Source organism: Neoarius graeffei, chromosome 6 (assembly GCF_027579695.1).
Source record: "Neoarius graeffei isolate fNeoGra1 chromosome 6, fNeoGra1.pri, whole genome shotgun sequence".
Lineage (NCBI taxonomy): Eukaryota > Metazoa > Chordata > Actinopteri > Siluriformes > Ariidae > Neoarius > Neoarius graeffei.
In genome coordinates, this window is record NC_083574.1 from 51,360,714 (window position 1) to 51,380,710 (window position 19,997).

At 42.1% G+C, this 19,997-nt stretch overlaps 1 protein-coding gene across 1 annotated transcript in view; it reads right to left on the bottom strand.

Moving 5' to 3' along the window:
* Nucleotides 1-241: 241 nt before the first annotated feature.
* Nucleotides 242-19,997, bottom strand: part of zfpm1 (zinc finger protein, FOG family member 1) — a 144,925-nt gene continuing 125,169 nt past the window's right edge. The window contains exons 5-9 of the mRNA XM_060923801.1: nucleotides 8,029-8,119; nucleotides 7,471-7,689; nucleotides 6,294-6,524; nucleotides 5,781-6,008; nucleotides 242-5,609 (exon numbers count right to left, since the gene is read on the bottom strand). Of these exons, the coding sequence (XP_060779784.1) occupies nucleotides 3,241-5,609; nucleotides 5,781-6,008; nucleotides 6,294-6,524; nucleotides 7,471-7,689; nucleotides 8,029-8,119 (3,138 nt within the window). The 3' untranslated portion in view covers nucleotides 242-3,240. The remainder of the gene's footprint in view (nucleotides 5,610-5,780; nucleotides 6,009-6,293; nucleotides 6,525-7,470; nucleotides 7,690-8,028; nucleotides 8,120-19,997) is intronic.

Below are 19,997 nucleotides of genomic sequence, written 5' to 3' on the forward strand. Positions count from 1 at the left end.
ATGTGATTCAAGTGATTATATAATCTTAATCAAATTGATCTTTTTGAAGCTGCATTATGTCTGCTTGAACTGCATAATGTATGCCCCTTGCCCATTACCAAGGCTTTTCACTTTCAACTTCAATTCCATCAGCAGGACATAATCTGTCCCTCTTGTCTGAATCATGCATAACCATGAACCCTGAGAAATGGATTAGTCTCAAAATTTTAACGCAAGCATGTCATTCATTTTGCACACAGAGTTACAATTACACATTTTTTATTATTTTAAAGTGATCAATATTCCAAAAATAAACACTTTTTACAGAGTCACAAAACAGCTTCAGAACAACATGGATCACTGCATTTCAAGACCTTTTAGCAACGAAAGCACGTGGCCTTGAATTACTGTGAAGTGGTTTAAAAAAAAAAGAAAGAAAGAAAGAAAAGACCAATAAGTCATATTGACATCAAATTTTTCTTACCTTTAGAGAAGTCTATCAAGTGAACTTATCCTGAATAACAATCCACAGGTACAGACATCCAACTGTGTTAGTAATTTGCACAGCTGAATAGCCTTGAATCCTTAAGAACTGAAAATGCTTTTTTATTCTGATAATTGCAGTCAGAGCCCAGAGGGTGCACTGACAAAACAACACTAGCATTGAGAGAAATGATCGAATAATGAAGACTTGAAGGCTGATAGAAATGCATAACCCCTTCAGACATAGTGTGTACAATTGTACACGTTAAGTTCCACATAGAATGAAGTTCCATAGCATTTTTCCTTGTGTCCGAAGGGGATAATAACTTCAGTGTGACCAAAACAAGCTCATTTAGTAAAGCAAAATGTCCACACAGTGAAAGTATCTGTATTTTTGTAGGACTCTACTGTATGAATCCATTCTAATTATCATATATATTTGACAAAGAACAGGTCAAGCTTTGGTTTGAAAAAGTAGAAAAAGAATTATGCAAAAGTAGGTGGAAAAGTTCCTCAAACAGTAATGGACTGTTGGTCACACTTGCCTCAGGGACCTCTACATCATAATAAGGTTATAAATCAAGAAAATGCTTTCCGTAAACATAAACCTGAAAAGGCAAAAATGACAAAACAATTCAGTCTAATCATATTAGGTAATTTCTGGTGGAAATAATTTATGTTGAATTGAGGATCTAATGTTTCTGACTGAATAAACTGTAGAATCAGTGTGCAGACTGAAATAAGAAAGTACAGGTGGGCAGAGCTTTGCACTTAAAGTTTCCTCCAGGACTGTTTATTTTTTTCCCATGCATAGTTTGGACAAGTGTGTAGTGGAACATTTCATAGAGACTGCAATTAAAAAAAGAAAAGGTATGACATTCATAATCATTTTTATCAACAATATTTGTAATTATACACAAAATACCTTAATTAACTTTGTTAATTAATTCAAATGTTTTCATCAGTCCTTCAGGCGTAGGTTTGGACAAGGAAAAGTGCTGTAAAACTTAAATACAATACAAAAAAAGCTTCTTAAAGTAAAACATTCAGCATTTTTATACAACACAGTGCAATAAAAACGGGAACCAGATAAGTGAAAATGGACCTTCAGCACTGGTCATGAGCATGTGATAGTTAGCAAAGGCAAAATAACAGAATAATAAACAGTTGTTGTCGGCGTACAACTGGTGTAGCACCAATTCAAACCCACTGCACAGAGAACTCACACCTGCTCTCTCTCTAGAGCAGTCTGTGGTCTTTGTAACACCAGAAACGGCTCTAGTAACGGAAAGGAAGTTGACTTGCTAGCTGTTTCAGACATACTCCTACGTGTCGTCAAATAAGGCTTTGCAAGGTAGCTTGTTCAAGGTGTAAAGATTGCACTACGTTGCAACTTTCAAATTACATACTCCAGTGAGTCAGAGAAGGAATTGCGGGCAACTCAACACCTTGCAAAACAGATTAAAGTAAATCTTTAAAGTAAATCTTTATTTTGCTATAACCCTCTGAAGTATATATTTAATATGCTAAACTTCATTGCTGGATTAAAAAAATGGAAATAACAGCAACCTAAAGTCACACACCATTCAAGATTTGCCAGTGAGTGTAGGGTGTGTCCATACTATAGTACAGTACAGTATAGACAACAGTTTATCAGCAGGTCGACAGGGCTGTGAATATGAATGATTATGGAGCGATTGAGTTAAAGACAGAGAAGGAGTACTGACCAGACATCCTCACCCCATTTCTCCTAAACAAAACCTTCATAAAGATTCATAATGGACTGGTGTTCACAACCACCTCATATAAAACCTCTGACCCAGAGCAATGAGCCAATACTGAGAAAGAATACAGTGCACACATGGTGCACTAATCCAACACTTACCAATCAGATACTGCAAATGCAATGCTGAAAACTGTGAAAACAGGAGTACTCAGTGTCCCAGAAATTACCATGAATAGACACACACCTAAGAACTAAGAACATACAATACACTACCCTTGAAATGGTCGCTATCAACAGTATGAAAAAAATATATACACATAGAAACAAAAATATAAATCTTTTTCATCAAAAGACAATAGGTAGTATTCTGTGAAAGTAAAATAAGTAAAGACTTAAAGGACACATAAAGTTCATATTTTCCCTTCTTCAAATCTTACATCTGGAGCTGGTAACTTCACAAAACCAGTATCTATTGAGCTCTGTTTTTTCTTATAAAAGATGATTCAGTGTATGGACAAAAATATTGTAGTACATCATGAAATTAAGAGATTTGAGTTATACAATTACACCTGGGGACTGACTTTCCCCCAATTAATAACTATTAATGGCTCAGGAAAACTACAATCAGTCTGGGACATGATGCATGATGCCACCATTGAAAATAATTAACGTCAACATCAAGCACATGAGTGATTAAAGCAAAAAGAGTGAATTAATAGGAATAAATGTGGGATCTAGTGTCCCATCAGCAGATATAATACATGGATTAAACTCAGTTGCAGGCCATTATAAGAATAGGTATAGGTCAATTGGGCACATTTTTCTGCACAGATAGCAAGTCTCTTTATTTAGTGTAATATAAACGTGACCCATAATAAGCAATAAGTTACCATAGTAACAACAGCAGAAACAGCAGGGTTGGCACTGCAACCTCAGCTCCTGGATAGTAACAGTCCCACTTTCATAAATGTTGAAATTGGGCAGGGCAAAACCACTTGCACATGTGACACTTGGCACTTGCAGAGTTGAGGGTAATGGTGTGAAGAGTAGACTCACTTGACATGTTCAGCACTGTGGGAGGAGCAGTAGTACTTTTTGTGTGCAATGAAGGTGGACAGGCTGCTGAATTTGATGTTGCACAGCCGACAATAGCGAGTATTCCCATTTTGTAATGTTGTTGCAAGGACTGGCTTGGGTGTGGTTGGGGCTATGTGGCTTACAGCTTTCTCTGGGAGAACCAAGTGAGTGGTGGTATGTCCTTGTGACCCCAACTCCCTCAAGGTGTCAGACACAGGTGACACAGTCACAGGAATAGAGCCTGTGGGTGAGAGGGCAGGGGGGGCTGCTTTAGGAGAGCCAGCCCCAGTAGGATGTTGTGCTATAGGGCTTCCATTGAGCAAGGGAGAGGAGGGAGAGGCAGTATCCCTTCTGGTCCGGCCATTTACACCATCCCTCTGGGGCCTGGGGCCTGGTTTAGGAGGGGTTAGTGGAGCTCCATTACGAGGACTGAGGCTGTTGCTGGGACTAACACTGGGTGGCTGGACCTCAGACTGTTGCTGTGTGGTAAGGACCAGCCCATGAGCCACCCTGAAATGCTCCATCAGATCAGAGGTCACTGCCCGATTAGGAGGGCAGTAAGGACAAATCACAGGAGGAGTGCTGGGGGTCTTAACCCCAGGCACAGAATGAGAGGTAGACTCCAAACTGGGTAAGACAGAGGTGTGAGGGACCACTGTGGGCTTTCCAGCTTGGTGGCTTTTGGTGTCAGGATGCAGATCAGGAACTCGGTTTTTAGGGGAAGTGGAAGCGGGTCTCTTAAGCCGATGCAGTTGCTCCCGGGTTTGAGGTTGCAAGGCGGTAGCAGGGCAGTAGTAAGTTTTATGGGCCAAGTAATTCTCAATGCTGTTGAAGCTGATACTACAGGCTGTACATTTGTGGTAATCCGTCAGAGGCAAAGCTGGAAGGTTATTTCCTCTTGAGTTCTCCCGCAAGCAGGGCTTTTTGCTAAGGTCAATGGGGCCATCACCCTCTGGACTAGAACTGCGAGCAGAGCTGGCAACTGTGGCCACAGGTGGCCCAGAGTGGGCACTGGTACACTCTTGTTTCACTGGCATGCCTGGTACAGCAGGAAGGGCAGCAGCACTGGCCAGGGCCTCATTCCGTGCCATATGGATTTCATACATCTTTTTGCGTTTCCGTGTACGAATGGGCTGTGGCACAAAGGCAACCTTGCCTGCCAAGAGGCGCTGGTTGGAAGGGTCATGACGTGAGGCACAGTAAAATCTCTTATGGACAATGTAGTTCTCATGTCTGCTGAAGCGGATATTGCAGGCCTGGCAGAAAGTGCGAGTGGGATCCTCATCCAGGTCTTCAGCTGATCCACTGACTTCTGCAGGGCTTTGGCTCCCCTCACTTACCCTACCCCCTCCACCACCCTCACCTTCTGAGGAAGATGAGCATGCATTGTCTTTCAGTCCTGAAGTCTCACTCTTCACCTCAGTTGGCTTGGTGTCTGTAACTGGGGCAGCCACTACAGAGTCAGTGTAGCTAGGGGAAGCTGATGTTGTAGAAGTGCCTGGTCCTGCTTGTGGAGAGGCATCATGACCTGAAAGGGGTGCTGTGGTTGCTGGATCATCTGTTACCAGGCTTGATCCCTCTCCTTGCTGGTGTCTGCTAGAACAGTACAGTCTCTTGTGGGCATAATAGTTGTTTATATTATTGAAAGTGATGTCACACTCAAAGCATGTTGCCCCCTTGAGGACACCAGCAGGAGAGCCTGTAGAGTAGAAGCCTTGTGCAGATGCTGGGACCTGCCCACTCTTCAGCCTACTATGAACCATCTCAGACATTTTGGCCAGGATTTCAGATGCCTGGGGCATAATGGCAGCCTCGGGACTGAAGAGGTAAGAGGGCAGAAACAAAGCTCCACCTGGTAACACTGATCCCCCTGCTCCCAAGTGAACAGGGCTAGAGCCTGGAGTGGGACTGGCCGGCTCTGTCTTCACTGCAATGACGGAGGGACTCTTAGGAGAGGTAGGCTGGGGAGAGCTTGGCTCTGTTGCATTTGCATTATGATTACCATCCTGCTCTTCGTGCCTTGTTTCGCTCTCCGAGTCAGACTGTGGCTCTTCCTTGATCTTCAGCTGCTCTGGCGAACTACAGTCACGGGAGATGGCTGCTCCGCCATTGGCCCCAGGGCTGGAAGAGTCTGGTCTGGGCATGCCTGCTGATAGCTCTTGGTCCTGAGACTCTGAGAGCTCTGAGGTTACAGGGCTAGCTTGTCGAGGTGTGTGGCTCCTTTCAACAGGAACCCTGACCTCCAGGTGGGTATGGACATGCTGTTGGAGTAGAGCAGGGGTGTCTGCTGAAAATCCACACACTTGACACTTCAGCAATATGCCAGAGTCTCCAGGACTCAGGCCTGTTGGAAGAGGGGGAAGAGAAAGAACATTTATGTAATGTGGGAGGCAAAGCAGATTTAAGTCAGAAAATTAATTCTAGACTGGCTCGCTCTGGTCTGTAATCAGTGTCAGTCTACATTTTAGTGAAGGTTGAGACATATGAATTAGCTAATCCCAATTGTGATGCCTACCTGTGGCCACTGGAAGTTTGGGAGAGTAGCCTTCACTGCGAGAACCAGGCTGGCAAACCATGTGGCTAGTGACCAAATGGCTATAGAGGATGTCTCGAGTTGTAGAGATGAATCCACAGCCGTGGCACACACCATTCAGAGTGTCAGTATGCACCTTCAAATGCCGCTCACAGTTGGCCTTGGTAGTGAATGCGGACAAGCAGATCAAACAGACAAATGGACGCTCACCTAGAGTACAGACACATACATCCCTATAGTTTTAGGCAAATAGTACGCATTACATTTTGCTTAACACATTTTCAAACTAGAAAATGGTAAATGAAAAGCACTTACTGAGCTGTTAAATTAGCAATACACAAGATGAATTATTTATGAATATTAATCTGAAAAGACTGAAAGATGGACTGAGAGATGGACAGTGAGAGTCATAGAAAAAGAGAGGTGTGAGAAATAGAAGGACAAGAAGAGAAGAGCAGTGAGAGAGAGAGAGAGAGAGAGAGAGATGAAACTCACCACTGTGTGTCCTCATGTGGATCTCCAGTGAGCTAGCACTGGGACAACTCTTATTACACTGAGGGAATGGGCAGACCCTCTCATTAGGGTAGGAGTCTTTGGGCTTGTCCTGTGGAGGGGAAGCCGTGACATTTTGCTTCTGCCGGCTGGCACAGTAGTACATGAGATGAGCTTGCAGGTTCCTCTCACTTCTGTACCAGATCCCGCAGTCTTTGCATGGGAAGATATCCTCTGAGAAAAACACACCCACAAATTAGGTGATATCATTAAATCAACAAATCAAACATTATTTCTGTTTTCACATGTATCATGATTTCTATGTTTTAGTAGCATTTTAATCTAAAAAGAAATCAGGTATGGAAAAATGGTTCTTTGCAGCTTTATAATAAAATCCATAGGGGGTTGCAATTTGGTACTGGTCGTGAATCACAGAGGTTTTATTTATATCTGAATATTAACTAATGACACAGTTAGTTTCAATGCATCATAACTGTGGGCTAGACTAAGTCATGTACAACGTATGATGCACACATTAAAACAGAGCAAGCAAACTGACAATCTCCAAGGTAACAGGATTGAAAAGATGTGCGTGTATAATTGTACAGATTTAGCGTCAGAGTATGCTAAATGGAGTTTATTTGATAATGCCCGTAGCACTCCATAAATACCTGTCTCTTTACAACATAGCTAATGCTACATGACTGAGAATATGGCTGACCACGTTTTAACCATTAGCTTGATTTACTGAGATTAATTATGCACTCATCACAGCACGGATGTGTCCACTCCCACACCTCGCACGACTCAGCAGCTCACAGCAGAATGCAAGGGAGAAAGAAAAACAGACAGAGACAGGAAAGAGAAAAAGCAAGAGAGAGACAGTGCATGTAAGAAAGAGATAGCTGTACTTTATTCCCAGTGAATTACCAGTGTCTCAAGCACACGTCTCACTCGTCTCAGCTGAAACAATACTGCCACCTTGTGGTGGCATGACTAAATGGTAAGTTTAATGTTGAAATGTAATGTATATTGCCTCAGTTTATTTGTCTGACGCTATCTGTCCTGATTTTATCCTAATTACTGAACTTAATATTGTACGAACACAAACACAAACATCAAGAAAGGAGAACATTCAGTTGTGCGTAAGGGAATTAACAAGAAAAATAATAAGACTCACTGTTAACAACTGCAGTTGCCAAAATGGCAGCCATGCCAGCCTGCTGTGGGAGGAGCTGGATATCAGAAGGCAGGGTTGCTGGGTATACTGGCTCCTCCTTCACTGGTGGGTTATGAGTTTGGGTTGCAGCTTGCTGTGCTGCACTGGTCCAGGAAAGGATGGCCACTAAAGCATCTCCACTAGAGAGCTCCTGAGTGAGCTTACAGTACAGACCATCACCTAAAAACATAACAGTTAGTGGCTTCAGGCAATCAGATCTTTCAAAATCTAAACCCAAGTTGAAACTCAAATTTAAAAAGCAGTTGGGGTTCACAAGAAGGAATGTATGGACCTTTGAAACAATAATTACCCAGATCTAGTTCTACAGTTTATCATCATTGTCATCAAAGTATTCTTTTACATGTAGTTTCCTGAGTCGTGGTGTGAGTAACATCTTCATCGAATTATAAATAGTTTTATAATGATTCCTGGCACTTATGAACCATTATGATGGTGCTTGAACCATTACAGTCAGTATAAAAGGGTGTGTTGAGTTGTGTGGAGTGAGTGCTATAGTACCTTGACTGTAAATGATGCAGTTTGCTTCTGAGGAACAGGAGGTCACAGGGATTTTTGCGAGCCAACAGTCCACATCCTCACACACCAGACTCTTCATACAAGAACATATAAACGAGCAATCATTGATCAAAAGAATGAATATTAGTTTTTGGACTCATAATAACAGACCTGAGGAAGATTAAAGTGCACTGTCACAAAACTCATTTAAAATACTCCATATGCTCCAGGTTTAGCTAAACTAGAGATATGCACAGATTCTCCTCAATAAAATAGCAGTCAAATCTGTTTACTTTCAAAAGACAAGTCTGAGCAAATGGTGATGGTTGAGGGACATATATCATGGTAGGGCTATACAGTATAACCTGTGAATTCCTTTCGAGGAAGATCTCCTAACAGGGACAACTGCAGGGGGACTCAGGGGACCAGCAATAGAGAGGCCAATGGAGAAAAAAGGAAGACATACAGAACCACAAAGAAATCAAATGACCCCAGAGAGAGCAGCAGAATGGTTAAGAAAGGCAATATGTCAAGACTCTAATGGCTCCAATTCACTATAATTTATCTCAATGATCTGACCTGAATAAGCTGTGTGTGCATGTACACACCTGAGCTCAGCACATGTTCTGTCTGTCATTCCCACAGACTTATTATAATACATATAGGTATGGACACACACACAAAGAAACCTACACATGCATGGATACACGCAAGCACATGCACACGCACATGGAGGTATGCATACACAATTACTGACTTGAATACACCAAACCAGGAGAAAAAAAAAAAAGATGCCCAGGTTAACCCACTTATATGATTTATACTGTATGTGATTGATATACTATTACCAAGACTCCTGCTACCCAGAATCAGAGCCCTATATACCGTTATAGCTCCATATACAGTATCAATCAAAAGTTAGGACACACTTTCTAATTCAATGTTTTTATTTTTATTCATTAAAAGGCACTAAAGAATCTAAACTGACACATATTTTGTTTTTTTAAACACTTTTTTTGTTTACCACATAATTCCATATATGTTCCATATGTTATTTAATAGTTTTGATGTCTTCAGTACTGCTCTACAATGTAGAAAATATGGTTAGTTTTCTTCTTTTTTTATCAGACATTAGTTTTAGGTTTGTTTACTTGACATGTTTCGACGTAGTTACGTACGTCGAAACATGTCAGGTATACAAACCTAAAACTAGATGTCTGATAAAAAAGAAAAAAACTAACCATACCTAATATAAGACATAATGAACGTAATCGAGAAATGTAGAAAATAGTCAAAATACAGAAAAATATATGAATGAGTAGGGGTGTACAAACTTTCAACTGGTACTGTATATATATCTAACAGATAAATGCTCTGAATCTCTATTCCCCATACCTGATGCTGTTCTGATACTGACACTCTCTCTCTCCTTTGCAAGCTTCTGTTAATAAGTTATGCAAAACATCATAGGAGCATGGATTGAAAAAAATATTTCAAATCTAGTACCAAATCTATGCTTCAAGCCACTCGTGGCCCTGCTACTGATACACTTACACTAGATGGCAGTAGTTCCACAAGGTCTGTGACACTATCAGGAGCATCATACTTACTTTTTTGCATTGCACAAAACCAGCTACGCAGCTGCTCCTGCGGATGCATTGGTCCACATATCCCTGTCATCCTACCAAACATTAAAGACTAGAGAATATGAAAGACATCTCTTCAGCATAGAAGCCAAGGATGAAAGGAACCAAGCGTCAGGGCAGTGAGATGAGACAGCCAGCCATGGAGGACAGCTGAAGGGTTTCTTTCTAAATCTGTCTGTTCTTGCCTGAAGATATGGTCCGTATTGTATTTCATGGGGAACTAGTGCTGATAAGGAGATAGGGCTCCTTTTGTTTTAATTTGAAACCCAATGCCGGAGCCGTCTGTGCCATAAGTGCTGCGTGCTTCTGCTAATTTGTTTCAGACTCATTTAACATGACTCGACTTTGGGATGCACAAAAGGAGAGGGCAGTGTGCTCAGCCACCCCTTCTGACTCAACACGCATGGCCACACCTGTTCACAGATTAAACACCTTCATTCACAAGCTTTCCTTCTTTCTCTCATACACTCGCTCACACAATACAGGAAAATTTTCTGTACGAAGTCATCGCTTCCTCCAATACTTCAGAAAGTGTGTGAGGACTACAAAAATCAAGAAGAGTCTAAGGGCAGTTGGTGAATTCAATCAATAGTTAACATTTCAAAACTGTGAATATATAAAACTTTATTTCAAAACTACAAGCATTACACATTAACAATGAAGGTCCTTGAGGGAGCCATACAATAAAACATAATTGTGGTTGCCATCCACCCACATGATATTGGTAATGCCACAAATACTACCACTTTTTAATTTATGAATATTTTTACTGAAAAAATGCCTATTCTGCCGAAGAGAATACCCAATAGGAGTTGGTTCAAAATGCAACACCCTGGATACCTAGCACCTGCCTTGGTGTAAATCATTGTTTGCAAAATTTTATGATAGTATGGGGAGGCACGGTGGTGTAGTGGTTAGCACTGTCGGCTCACAGCAAGAAGGTTCTGGGTTCGAGCCCAGTGGCTGACGAGGGCCTTTCTGTGTGGAGTTTGCATGTTCTCCCCGTGTCTGTGTGGGTTTCCTCCGGGTGCTCCGGTTTCCCCCACAGTCCAAAGACATGCAGGTTAGACTAACTGGTGGCTCCGAATTGACCGCAGGTGTGAGCTCTATGTGTCGGCCCTGCAATGATTTGGCGACTTGTCCAGGGTGTACCCTGCCTCTCGCCCATAGTCAGTTGGGATAGGCTCCAGCTTGCTGGTGACCCTGTACAGGATAAGCGATTACGGATAATGGATGGATTCCCTAGCAAATAATGTGCATGAAATCAGTTGTTGCGCGCAGAGGAAGTCTGTGTGTGCATGCGCAGGTTTACTTTTGACCGTGCACTGACAGGTGCATCATTTTGTCACTAAAAGAACAGCTGATCGCACCGAGGTGCTCGCTGACCGCCGATATTTATTAGTTTGGTCCTGCGTTTCCTTTCCTTCGCAACATAACGTCTTTTCTTCTAGCTTTCCGTTACTGTAGTCGGTCTTTCACGTTTCATTCACATACTCACATCCTCCATTTTTCTCTCCTGTTTCAAATTTGTATCCCACAATGCCTTATGCGAATGGGGAAAGCCCACCACATGATGCATGACGTAGTATCTTGAATTGGGTCATGGTGAAGCAGGAAAAAATAGCAGAGAATTTAGGGCAGTGTTGCCCTAAATTCATTAATTGTTCTATTTTTAAAAAAAGCTAATACAATTGGGGGGCGGCACGGTGGTGTAGTGGTTAGTGCTGTCGCCTCACAGCAAGAAGGTCCTGGGTTCAAGCCCCGGGGCCAGCGAGGGCCTTTCTGTGTGGAGTTTGCATGGTGTCCGCATGGGTTTCCTCCGGGTGCTCCGGTTTCCCCCACAGTCCAAAGACATGCAGGTTAGGTTAACTGGTGACTCTAAATTGACCGTAGGTGTGAGTGTGAATGGTTGTCTGTGTCTATGTGTCAGCCCTGTGATGACCTGGCGACTTGTCCAGGGTGTACCCCGCCTTTCGCCCGTAGTCAGCTGGGATAGGCTCCAGCTTGCCTGCGACCCTGTAGAAGGATAAAGCGGCTAGAGATAATGAGATAATACAATTGGAAGTCTGTGATTCAAATTCAATAGCTTTTGGTCCACTACACAAAAATAATTGGGTGTCAGGGAAAATTGGTTTTATGACCTAAACTTGAAAAATCTGAATGGCAGTCTACCTTTAAGCTGACTTGCCAATCATTCTGACATTAATGATGGCAAGAGCAGCAGTGCAAAGTTACTATAAGTAAGCAAAAGTATGACACACGATGAAAATTATTCAGAGTCCAGCTTTAGGTATCTTTTACTGTCCCATATGCTCTCTTCACTATTGATCAGCTACTCTTGTACACTTTTCCCCCTCTATTTCTTCCTGCTCTTTGACCTGTCTCTTAATTCAATTCAGTAAGCTTTTAAATAGAACACATTTATTTATACATCAACAAGTGGCCATATACAGTAATAAGGAACAGAAATGAATACCGACATGAATGAATAAATGATAGTCAGTCGTTCCCCCCCCCAGCTCTTCAATTTGAGAGTCTTTGAGGTGCTGTCTAAGCCCCCTCGTCCAAGTCCCCATGCCTCATGAATATTAATCCCAGCTTTAATCTGCTTGATTCCTGCACTGCTGCTACCCAGATGATAGCCAATCTAATTATTTGGTCTGATATTAAACAGCAACCCTGCCACACACAGATATTCACATATCATCAGGAAAAAAGATGCACCTTCCCAACCCACACACTCACACATTTGTCTTACTGTCCTCGTGAGGACCTTCTATTCACAGAATTACTTATGCAGCTAATTAATGCTATGCCTAGAACTAAATCTAACCATAAACGTAACCTCAATAACCAAAAAGGGACCTTTTTGTCGCTTATGGGTAGTTTTTTTTTTTTAAATAAAATCTGCTGTTTTTGTTTTAAAAAACAAACAAACATGTTTTCCTCATGGAGACCCATGAAATGATCCCATCAAGATATAAAAACATGCACACACACAAATAAATACATATGCGCACACAGCCCCAAGTCATGGACACACCACCTACTCTCTCATCACTCCCAAAAACACCCTTACACCGATTAAAGTTTAATGCAAATGATTCAGGACTGATTTTATTTCTTTAATTCACCCGGAGAAATGGACATGAAAAAAAAATCCCTCTTCTCTCTTTCTGGAGAAATAATGTGTCACATCTCTACCCTGTGATCAAGCCAATTTGTTTCGGAATTAGCGAGTTGGTGACGAAATGAACGGATGCACATGTTCGTCAATGTTGGAAGATGTGATGTGGCATGTGAACATTCGAGCTGTCAAATGCCTTAAAAATTGCGCTGCTTTTAAATCATTCAAATTTTATGATTATTATTTGAATGGATTCAAATGATCATTTCATACTGACACAGACAGAACAAGCATCAGCAGTAGCACACAAACCATAAAAAAGTGAAACTTGTGTCTCTTTCTTAAGCAATGAAAATCACACGGAGGAAAAAAAATCCTAATTTTCATATAAAATTTAGTTTCAGACTCATCTTCATTATCCCCCACAGACACAATGTGTACGCTTGTCCTCATGAAGTTCCATAGCATGAAGTTCCATAGCATTTTTCCTTGTGTCCAAAGGGGTTATATTTATCGGAAGAAATGTTTTTGTTTCTGATGTTTAACTTGATTTCTTACGCTGCCTGGAATCCACTTTAAAAAAAATCCTCTTCAAGTTGTCTCATATAACAATTTTTACAAAAAGCCTGCAACGCACAATAAGGATAAATCCCAGATTGCTCCCTATTCACTATATAAGCATTATAGAGGATTTCGACGTGACGTCACAGGTCACGTGACACCCCGGTGTCCGCCATTTTGAAGGTCAAGCTAGCTAATGTCAACAACATAGTAGCTGGTATGTTACTGTAGCAATGTTTACGTTCAGTCATTTGGATGACTGTTAAAACCTTTCAGCCTCAAGTTTTTCCTTTACTGTATTTACTAGTTTACTGAGCTAGCGCGCTCGCTCCCTCCCAGCCTGCCCGAGCTAGCACGCTCGCTCCCTCCCAGCCTGCCTGAGCGCGCTAGCTCAGTAAAATAGTAAATACAGTAAAGGAAAAACTTGAGGCTGAAAGGTTTTAACAGTCATCCAAATGACTGAACGTAAACATTGCTACAGTAACATACCAGCTACTATGTTGTTGACATTAGCTAGTGCTAACAGCTAGCTGCTAGTGCACTGCTACAACTACACCGACCCTAATAATACAGTTCTTGGTCATTGCCTGGTAACAGCAAATTTATAACGGGCCATGTCTCAACAGACTAAGAAGTTATTTCAATGACATTTAATAACATTTTGTTTATCCTGAGGACCGAAAGTAAATGAAAATGTGAACAAACCTTAGCTGTAATAAGATGGCGACCAACGGCTCCAGGGACGACCCGCTGATGTAGGCATGTTACCCAGCCTGCTTTTTAACGACATAGGTATACAGATCATGTGGGCCGAAGTCAGGTAAAGACGAGGGCTTCGTGTACTTCCGTACGTCAGTGAACAATCCTGGTGGAAGCAGGTAAACGTCGTTCTCTAAGCCTGCTAACCTCAATTTTTGCAAATACCTCTCCCTCTGCTCAACCTGTAAATGCCCTACGTCGCTGGATAGTGAAGGTGTTTTCTGCATCTCGCTCCTTTTTCTTTTATGTTTTTTCCCTGGTATTTCCCACACGCCTGACTGCAGGTCAGGAAGATCACCCGCGCTGCAGCGCTGCAAAGCCAGAAAAAATAGCCTGGTAACGTGTACGGATCACGTACACCAGCATCATTGATTTTCTGGTGATATCGCTTCTTACTCGCGTCATCTAGGCCGGATAAAATACTCGACAATGAGACTTCGTCATGATCAACAGTGTATCGCTACCGGTAGTCGCCATATTTGTGACCGTCAAAATGGCGGCATAAATATTGTCGCTATGGAAACAATGACGTAGGCCGAAATCCTCTATTGAACTACATAGCGCACTCTAAGTCCAATAGAACAGCCTCTGTGACGGATTTGCTTTTGAAAAAATGTGTCACGTTACATTTAAGCTCTGAAATTGATTCTGATATCTTTCGTGAGGACAGTAAAAATAGTAATATTGATAGACTTCATGGCTTTTGAACAAGTACAACATTCTCAGCAATGTCTTTTCAGACCTCACTTTGGACAGATGGAGGAGGTGAATAATCAAGACCTGGCTCATTGTCCCTTCCCTTCTTCCCTTTTTCTCCATCTTTCTATGTTCTGGCACTTTATCTCTTCATTTAATCCACTCCTCATCTATCCCTAGCCCTCTTTTTATGCACCGACACACTCTTTGTCTCCATCTCCTTCTTGCTATCTATTCCTATCCCGTATCTCTCCACACATCCCTTTCTCACCCCCCTTTCTCGCAGCCTCCACTCTCCCTCTGTCTGCCCCTCTCTCTATCTCTCCGCTACAGGAAATGGTTTCTTTCCCAGCAGGGGGGTGGAGAAGGGTGCACACTGTCCCAAACAAAGAGGTCAGTGTGTGAATCCTCCAAAAATACAGAGAAGAAAAGGAAGGAAGATAATAATCAGAAAGCTTCTCTCATCCGCCACACACACACACACACACACACACACACACACACACACACACACACACACTTTCCTCACATCTCCCTTTCTCTATCCCACATGTACATACAGTAAATGTAACCATGTGTTCATACACTCACAGTGCACTTCTGCCTGCAAACACACACTCGTCTCTGAACGCCCATCACTTATGTCTCCAAGGAAACAAAAACTTTGATCAGTTCCATGCAAATGACATAAAAATATAAAACTGTTGATACTTAAAACGGATGAGATAAAAGACTAGAAAATGAGGCACTCTTGGAAAGCAGGCTCCTAAACTGCCGGAGATGAGGTTCAGAGGTTTTCCCTCATCTCCCCTCCTCTCTCTCTATCACTCTCTCTCCCTCTTCCTTTCCTGACAAAGACTTCAGGCATAGCACAGTCAGATCATCAACTATTTGACACATAAGTAGCCCCTCCTCTCTCCTCCTCCGGGCACTTTTCCTTGTGATTTGGCTATCATTTATCCTCTGGAAGTTTTTCTCCAGCCTTTCACTTTCTTTTCCTCTGCCCAACAATCCTCCACTTTCTCCCTCCCCATTCTTTGTGTTGGATGCAGCCTCCCTATTGTCCTGCTAATGGAGTAATAGACTGATTGTAGGTACACTCTTCAGGATGCCCTCTCAATACCACAACCACACACGATGTGCTTTTCCAACTGGATTCAGCCTAGCATACTTTGCCCTTGATCACCCCTCATCTCATCTCATCTCATCTCATCTCATCTCATCTCATTATCTCTAGCCGCTTTATCCTTCTACAGGGTCGCAGGCAAGCTGGAGCCTATCCCAGCTGACTACGGGCGAGAGGCGGGGTACACCCTGGACAAGTCGCCAGGTCATCACAGGGCTGACACATAGACACAGACAACCATTCGCACTCACATTCACACCTACGGTCAATTTAGAGTCACCAGTTAACCTAACCTGCATGTCTTTGGACTGTGGGGGAAACCGGAGCACCCGGAGGAAACCCACGCGGACACGGGGAGAACATGCAAACTCCACACAGAAAGGCCCTCGCCAGCCCCGGGGCTCGAACCCAGGACCTTCTTGCTGTGAGGCGACAGCGCTAACCACTACACCACCGTGCCGCCTGCCCTTGATCACATAACAGATAATTGAGAAAAACTGTAATTGAAGGTATTCATGCATCGCTTTCAGCAAAAAGCTTGGGCATTGAGGGGTGACTCTCTGAGGCACTCTATTGGCTGATATAGACAGACTAGAGTGATAGAATGCATGGTAAACAAACCCGATCAGAATAAACGCAAAACAGCGAGAGAGAGAGAGAGAGGTGGAGAGAGTCAGGGCACCTCACTTTCACACACCCTTCATGGGGTGGAGGTTGCGGAGGAAGGTGCAGAGCCCTCCCAAATGTGCTGAAGAGCGATGGGTGGCACTGCTTATCACAGCAGTTCTCCTGGAAAGATTACTGGAGGATTAGAGGAGACACTTGTTTCTAAAACATGATGAAAAGACGTTTGGCACATGATAAGACTTTGAACTCTGCACTCTTCGCCAGCGCGGCTTCAGGTAGTGGTTTTTGCAAAATGGCAAGCACGGCAACGCCACAAAAGCAACCTGTGTTGCTCATCATACGTGGATTTTTTTTTAAATATCCATCTGCACCAGGAGCTTCTACAGTGATGGCTGGTGTGTGTTCAGTCTGCGGGCATCTCCAATCATTTCTTTGCAAGGTTAGTTTAGATACATGGCTGTTACCCTAGACTCATTCAAAATCCAGGCATTATTAAAAAACAGACCAGATGCTTGACTTGGCAAATACACAGTCCACAGTACATACATAATACATCTGTTCAGGAACTTTAAAGTGCATATCACGGGTAAATTCAGGAGGAAGATCAATGTAATTCTTCTATTTTATATTAAACTTTGGTCAAATATCTGTCACATTTTGCATTTTGTGCAATTTTTTTACCTTGCACAATACCAGAAAAATTCAGTTGAAATCAAGCCATTTGAGGCGAATTGGTCCGCCTCTGAAAAAACTTGGCATTTGGATTTCCCGGGAAACATTGATTTTCGTGACGTCATCTGCGGGACGCCTCCCTCTGAATCCTACGTCAGCGCTGGTCTGTTTATGAGAAAACGATCTGGTGGTTTTCTGCAAATTTCTTCAACGTTATCACGTAATTATTAAAATGGTTAACAGATGTATTGTAGGAAGGTGTAGCAACACCAATCTTGATGGGATTAGTACTCATCGTTTCCCAAAAGACCGGACAATGAGAGAGAAATGGGAGCGCTTGGTCTACACAGGCTGTGCACTGAAACCGTGCAAAGCTCTCGCAGCCTGCTGGCGCTTCCGCAGGTGACGTCACGAATCTGGCTCCAGACTCCCTTGGGATTTTTCCAGACGCGTTTTGTTATTTTATTTTTTTCTGTTGTAGACAGATGGCCTTGTGCAAAATTACCCTTCTGGATGAGTGCGTAAAGGGACATACTTTCATATAAAAAAAACTCGAAATTGGTCCAGAATATGCACTTTAAGGGATGTGCTTAGCAGTGATGTAATGCAAAATGTAATTTATTTAGACAGTTACTGACGTTCAATCAAATGCAGAATTTATTTATCTCTGATCCAGTTAATGGAAGGAGAAAAAAAATGACAGTATTCATAAGCACCAAGTACAGTCGTTCAAATGCTGGCTTAAAAACAACTTCAGTAAAAGCAAAGTAAAGATCCCAGATTAGTTAGTTAGACAAAAAATTAATGTGCATCAGCAGTATAATGGTGTATGGCCAACTGATGTCTCCGATATATTATTTAAATATCTAACTTATTTACAGTACTCTCTGAAGAGATGCAAATATAAGATTTTATATGTAGCGCTGGCTGCTGAAAGTTAATCCTCAGCAACAATAACTACGTCTAGGAAACCGGTTTCCTCGCCAAGATCCCAACATCCACACAATCAATTTTGACAGAAACAAACAAAAAAATTTCCTAATCATAATTAGGCATATTTGAGCATTAAAATAATTAACTAATCATCAGTCTGATATCAGTTGTGTACATTGATGCTGGAGCAAGAGGGGTCATCTGCTCCCTGACATTTTAGCCATAAACACTTAAACACATACAAATAAATACATTATGTTTGGTCTGAAATTACCATATGCATGGATTCTCATCAATCCATCCATTGTCTGTAGCCGCTTATCCTGTTCTACAGGGTCGCAGGCAAGCTGGAGCCTATCCCAGCTGACTACGGGCGAAAGGCGGGGTACACCCTGGACAAGTCGCCAGGTCATCGCAGGGCTGACACATAGACACAGACAACCATTCACACTCACATTCACACCTACGGTCAATTTAGAGTCACCAGTTAGCCTAACCTGCATGTCTTTGGACTGTGGGGGAAACCGGAGCACCCGGAGGAAACCCACGCGGACACGGGGAGAACATGCAAACTCCGCACAGAAAGGCCCTCGCCGGCCACTGGGCTCAAACCCAAGACCTTCTTGCTGTGAGGCGACAGCGCTAACCACTACACCACCATGCTGCCCTGATCAAGAGATATTTTATGTTTTATCTGGTCAACTTAATTTCATTAGTTAATATACATCCATTCCTGCATTTCAGGCCTGCAACACATTCCAAAAAAGTTGGGATGGAGGCAATTTAGGGCTAGTAAAGAGGTAAAACAATTAAAACTAGATAGAGACTGTGACTAAAGTCACAGTAATTTGGGCTAGCTGACCTTTGTCAAGTCTTGTCAAAAAAACCCAAGACCTTCTTGCTGTGAGGCGACAGCGCTAACCACTACACCACCGTGCCGCCCTGGATTCTCAACACAATTTTAAAAAAAAAACAAAAAACATACTTTGACAAAAATTTTCAAAATGTTTTTTAAACAATGGTCAAAAATAGGCACTGGCTTCTCTTACTTTGTTTTCTCTGGTGTTTTATGTGAGAAACTACTAAAACAATTCAAACTCATTGGTATATGACTGGGTCTCAGAAATATGAGTCAAGAATTTAATACTACTGAAATAAGGATTGAACTGTTTCAGAAAGCAGTACTGATTTCGTCTTTGTGGGAATGCAATTTTCCTAAATTGTCTATAGATATATACAGTACCAGTCAAAAGTTTGGACACACCTTCTAATTCATAGGTTTTCCTTTATTTTTATTAATTAAGAGACACTTCACGTCTTAATGTAATGATGGATGTTGTTTCTCTTTACTTAGTTGAGCGGTTCTGACGTAATACAGCTTACTACAGTTGTGGAATAGGGCTGTTTACTGTATTTTTATTATTTACTGCTTACTGTTTGATCTCAAACGCATTAATAAACTGCACTAATTAACTTTTGACGAGGCAGAGCTGTTAATTGAAAAGCATTCCAGGTGACTACCTCATGAAGCTGGTTAAGATAACGCCAGTAGTGTGTAAAGTGTCATCAAGGTGGTGGCTACTTTGAAGAATCTAAAATACACAACTTGTTTTCTTTAACACTTTTTTATTTACCACATCATTCCATATATGATCCTTATGTTATTTCATAGTTTTGATGTCTTCGATATTCTACAATGTAGAAAATAGTCAAAATACAGAAAAACCTATGAATGAGTAGGAGTGTCCAGACTTTTGACTGGTCCTGTATGTTAAGGCAAACATTTCCATGATTAATTGCTGTTAGTTAAATAATATTTCATTGG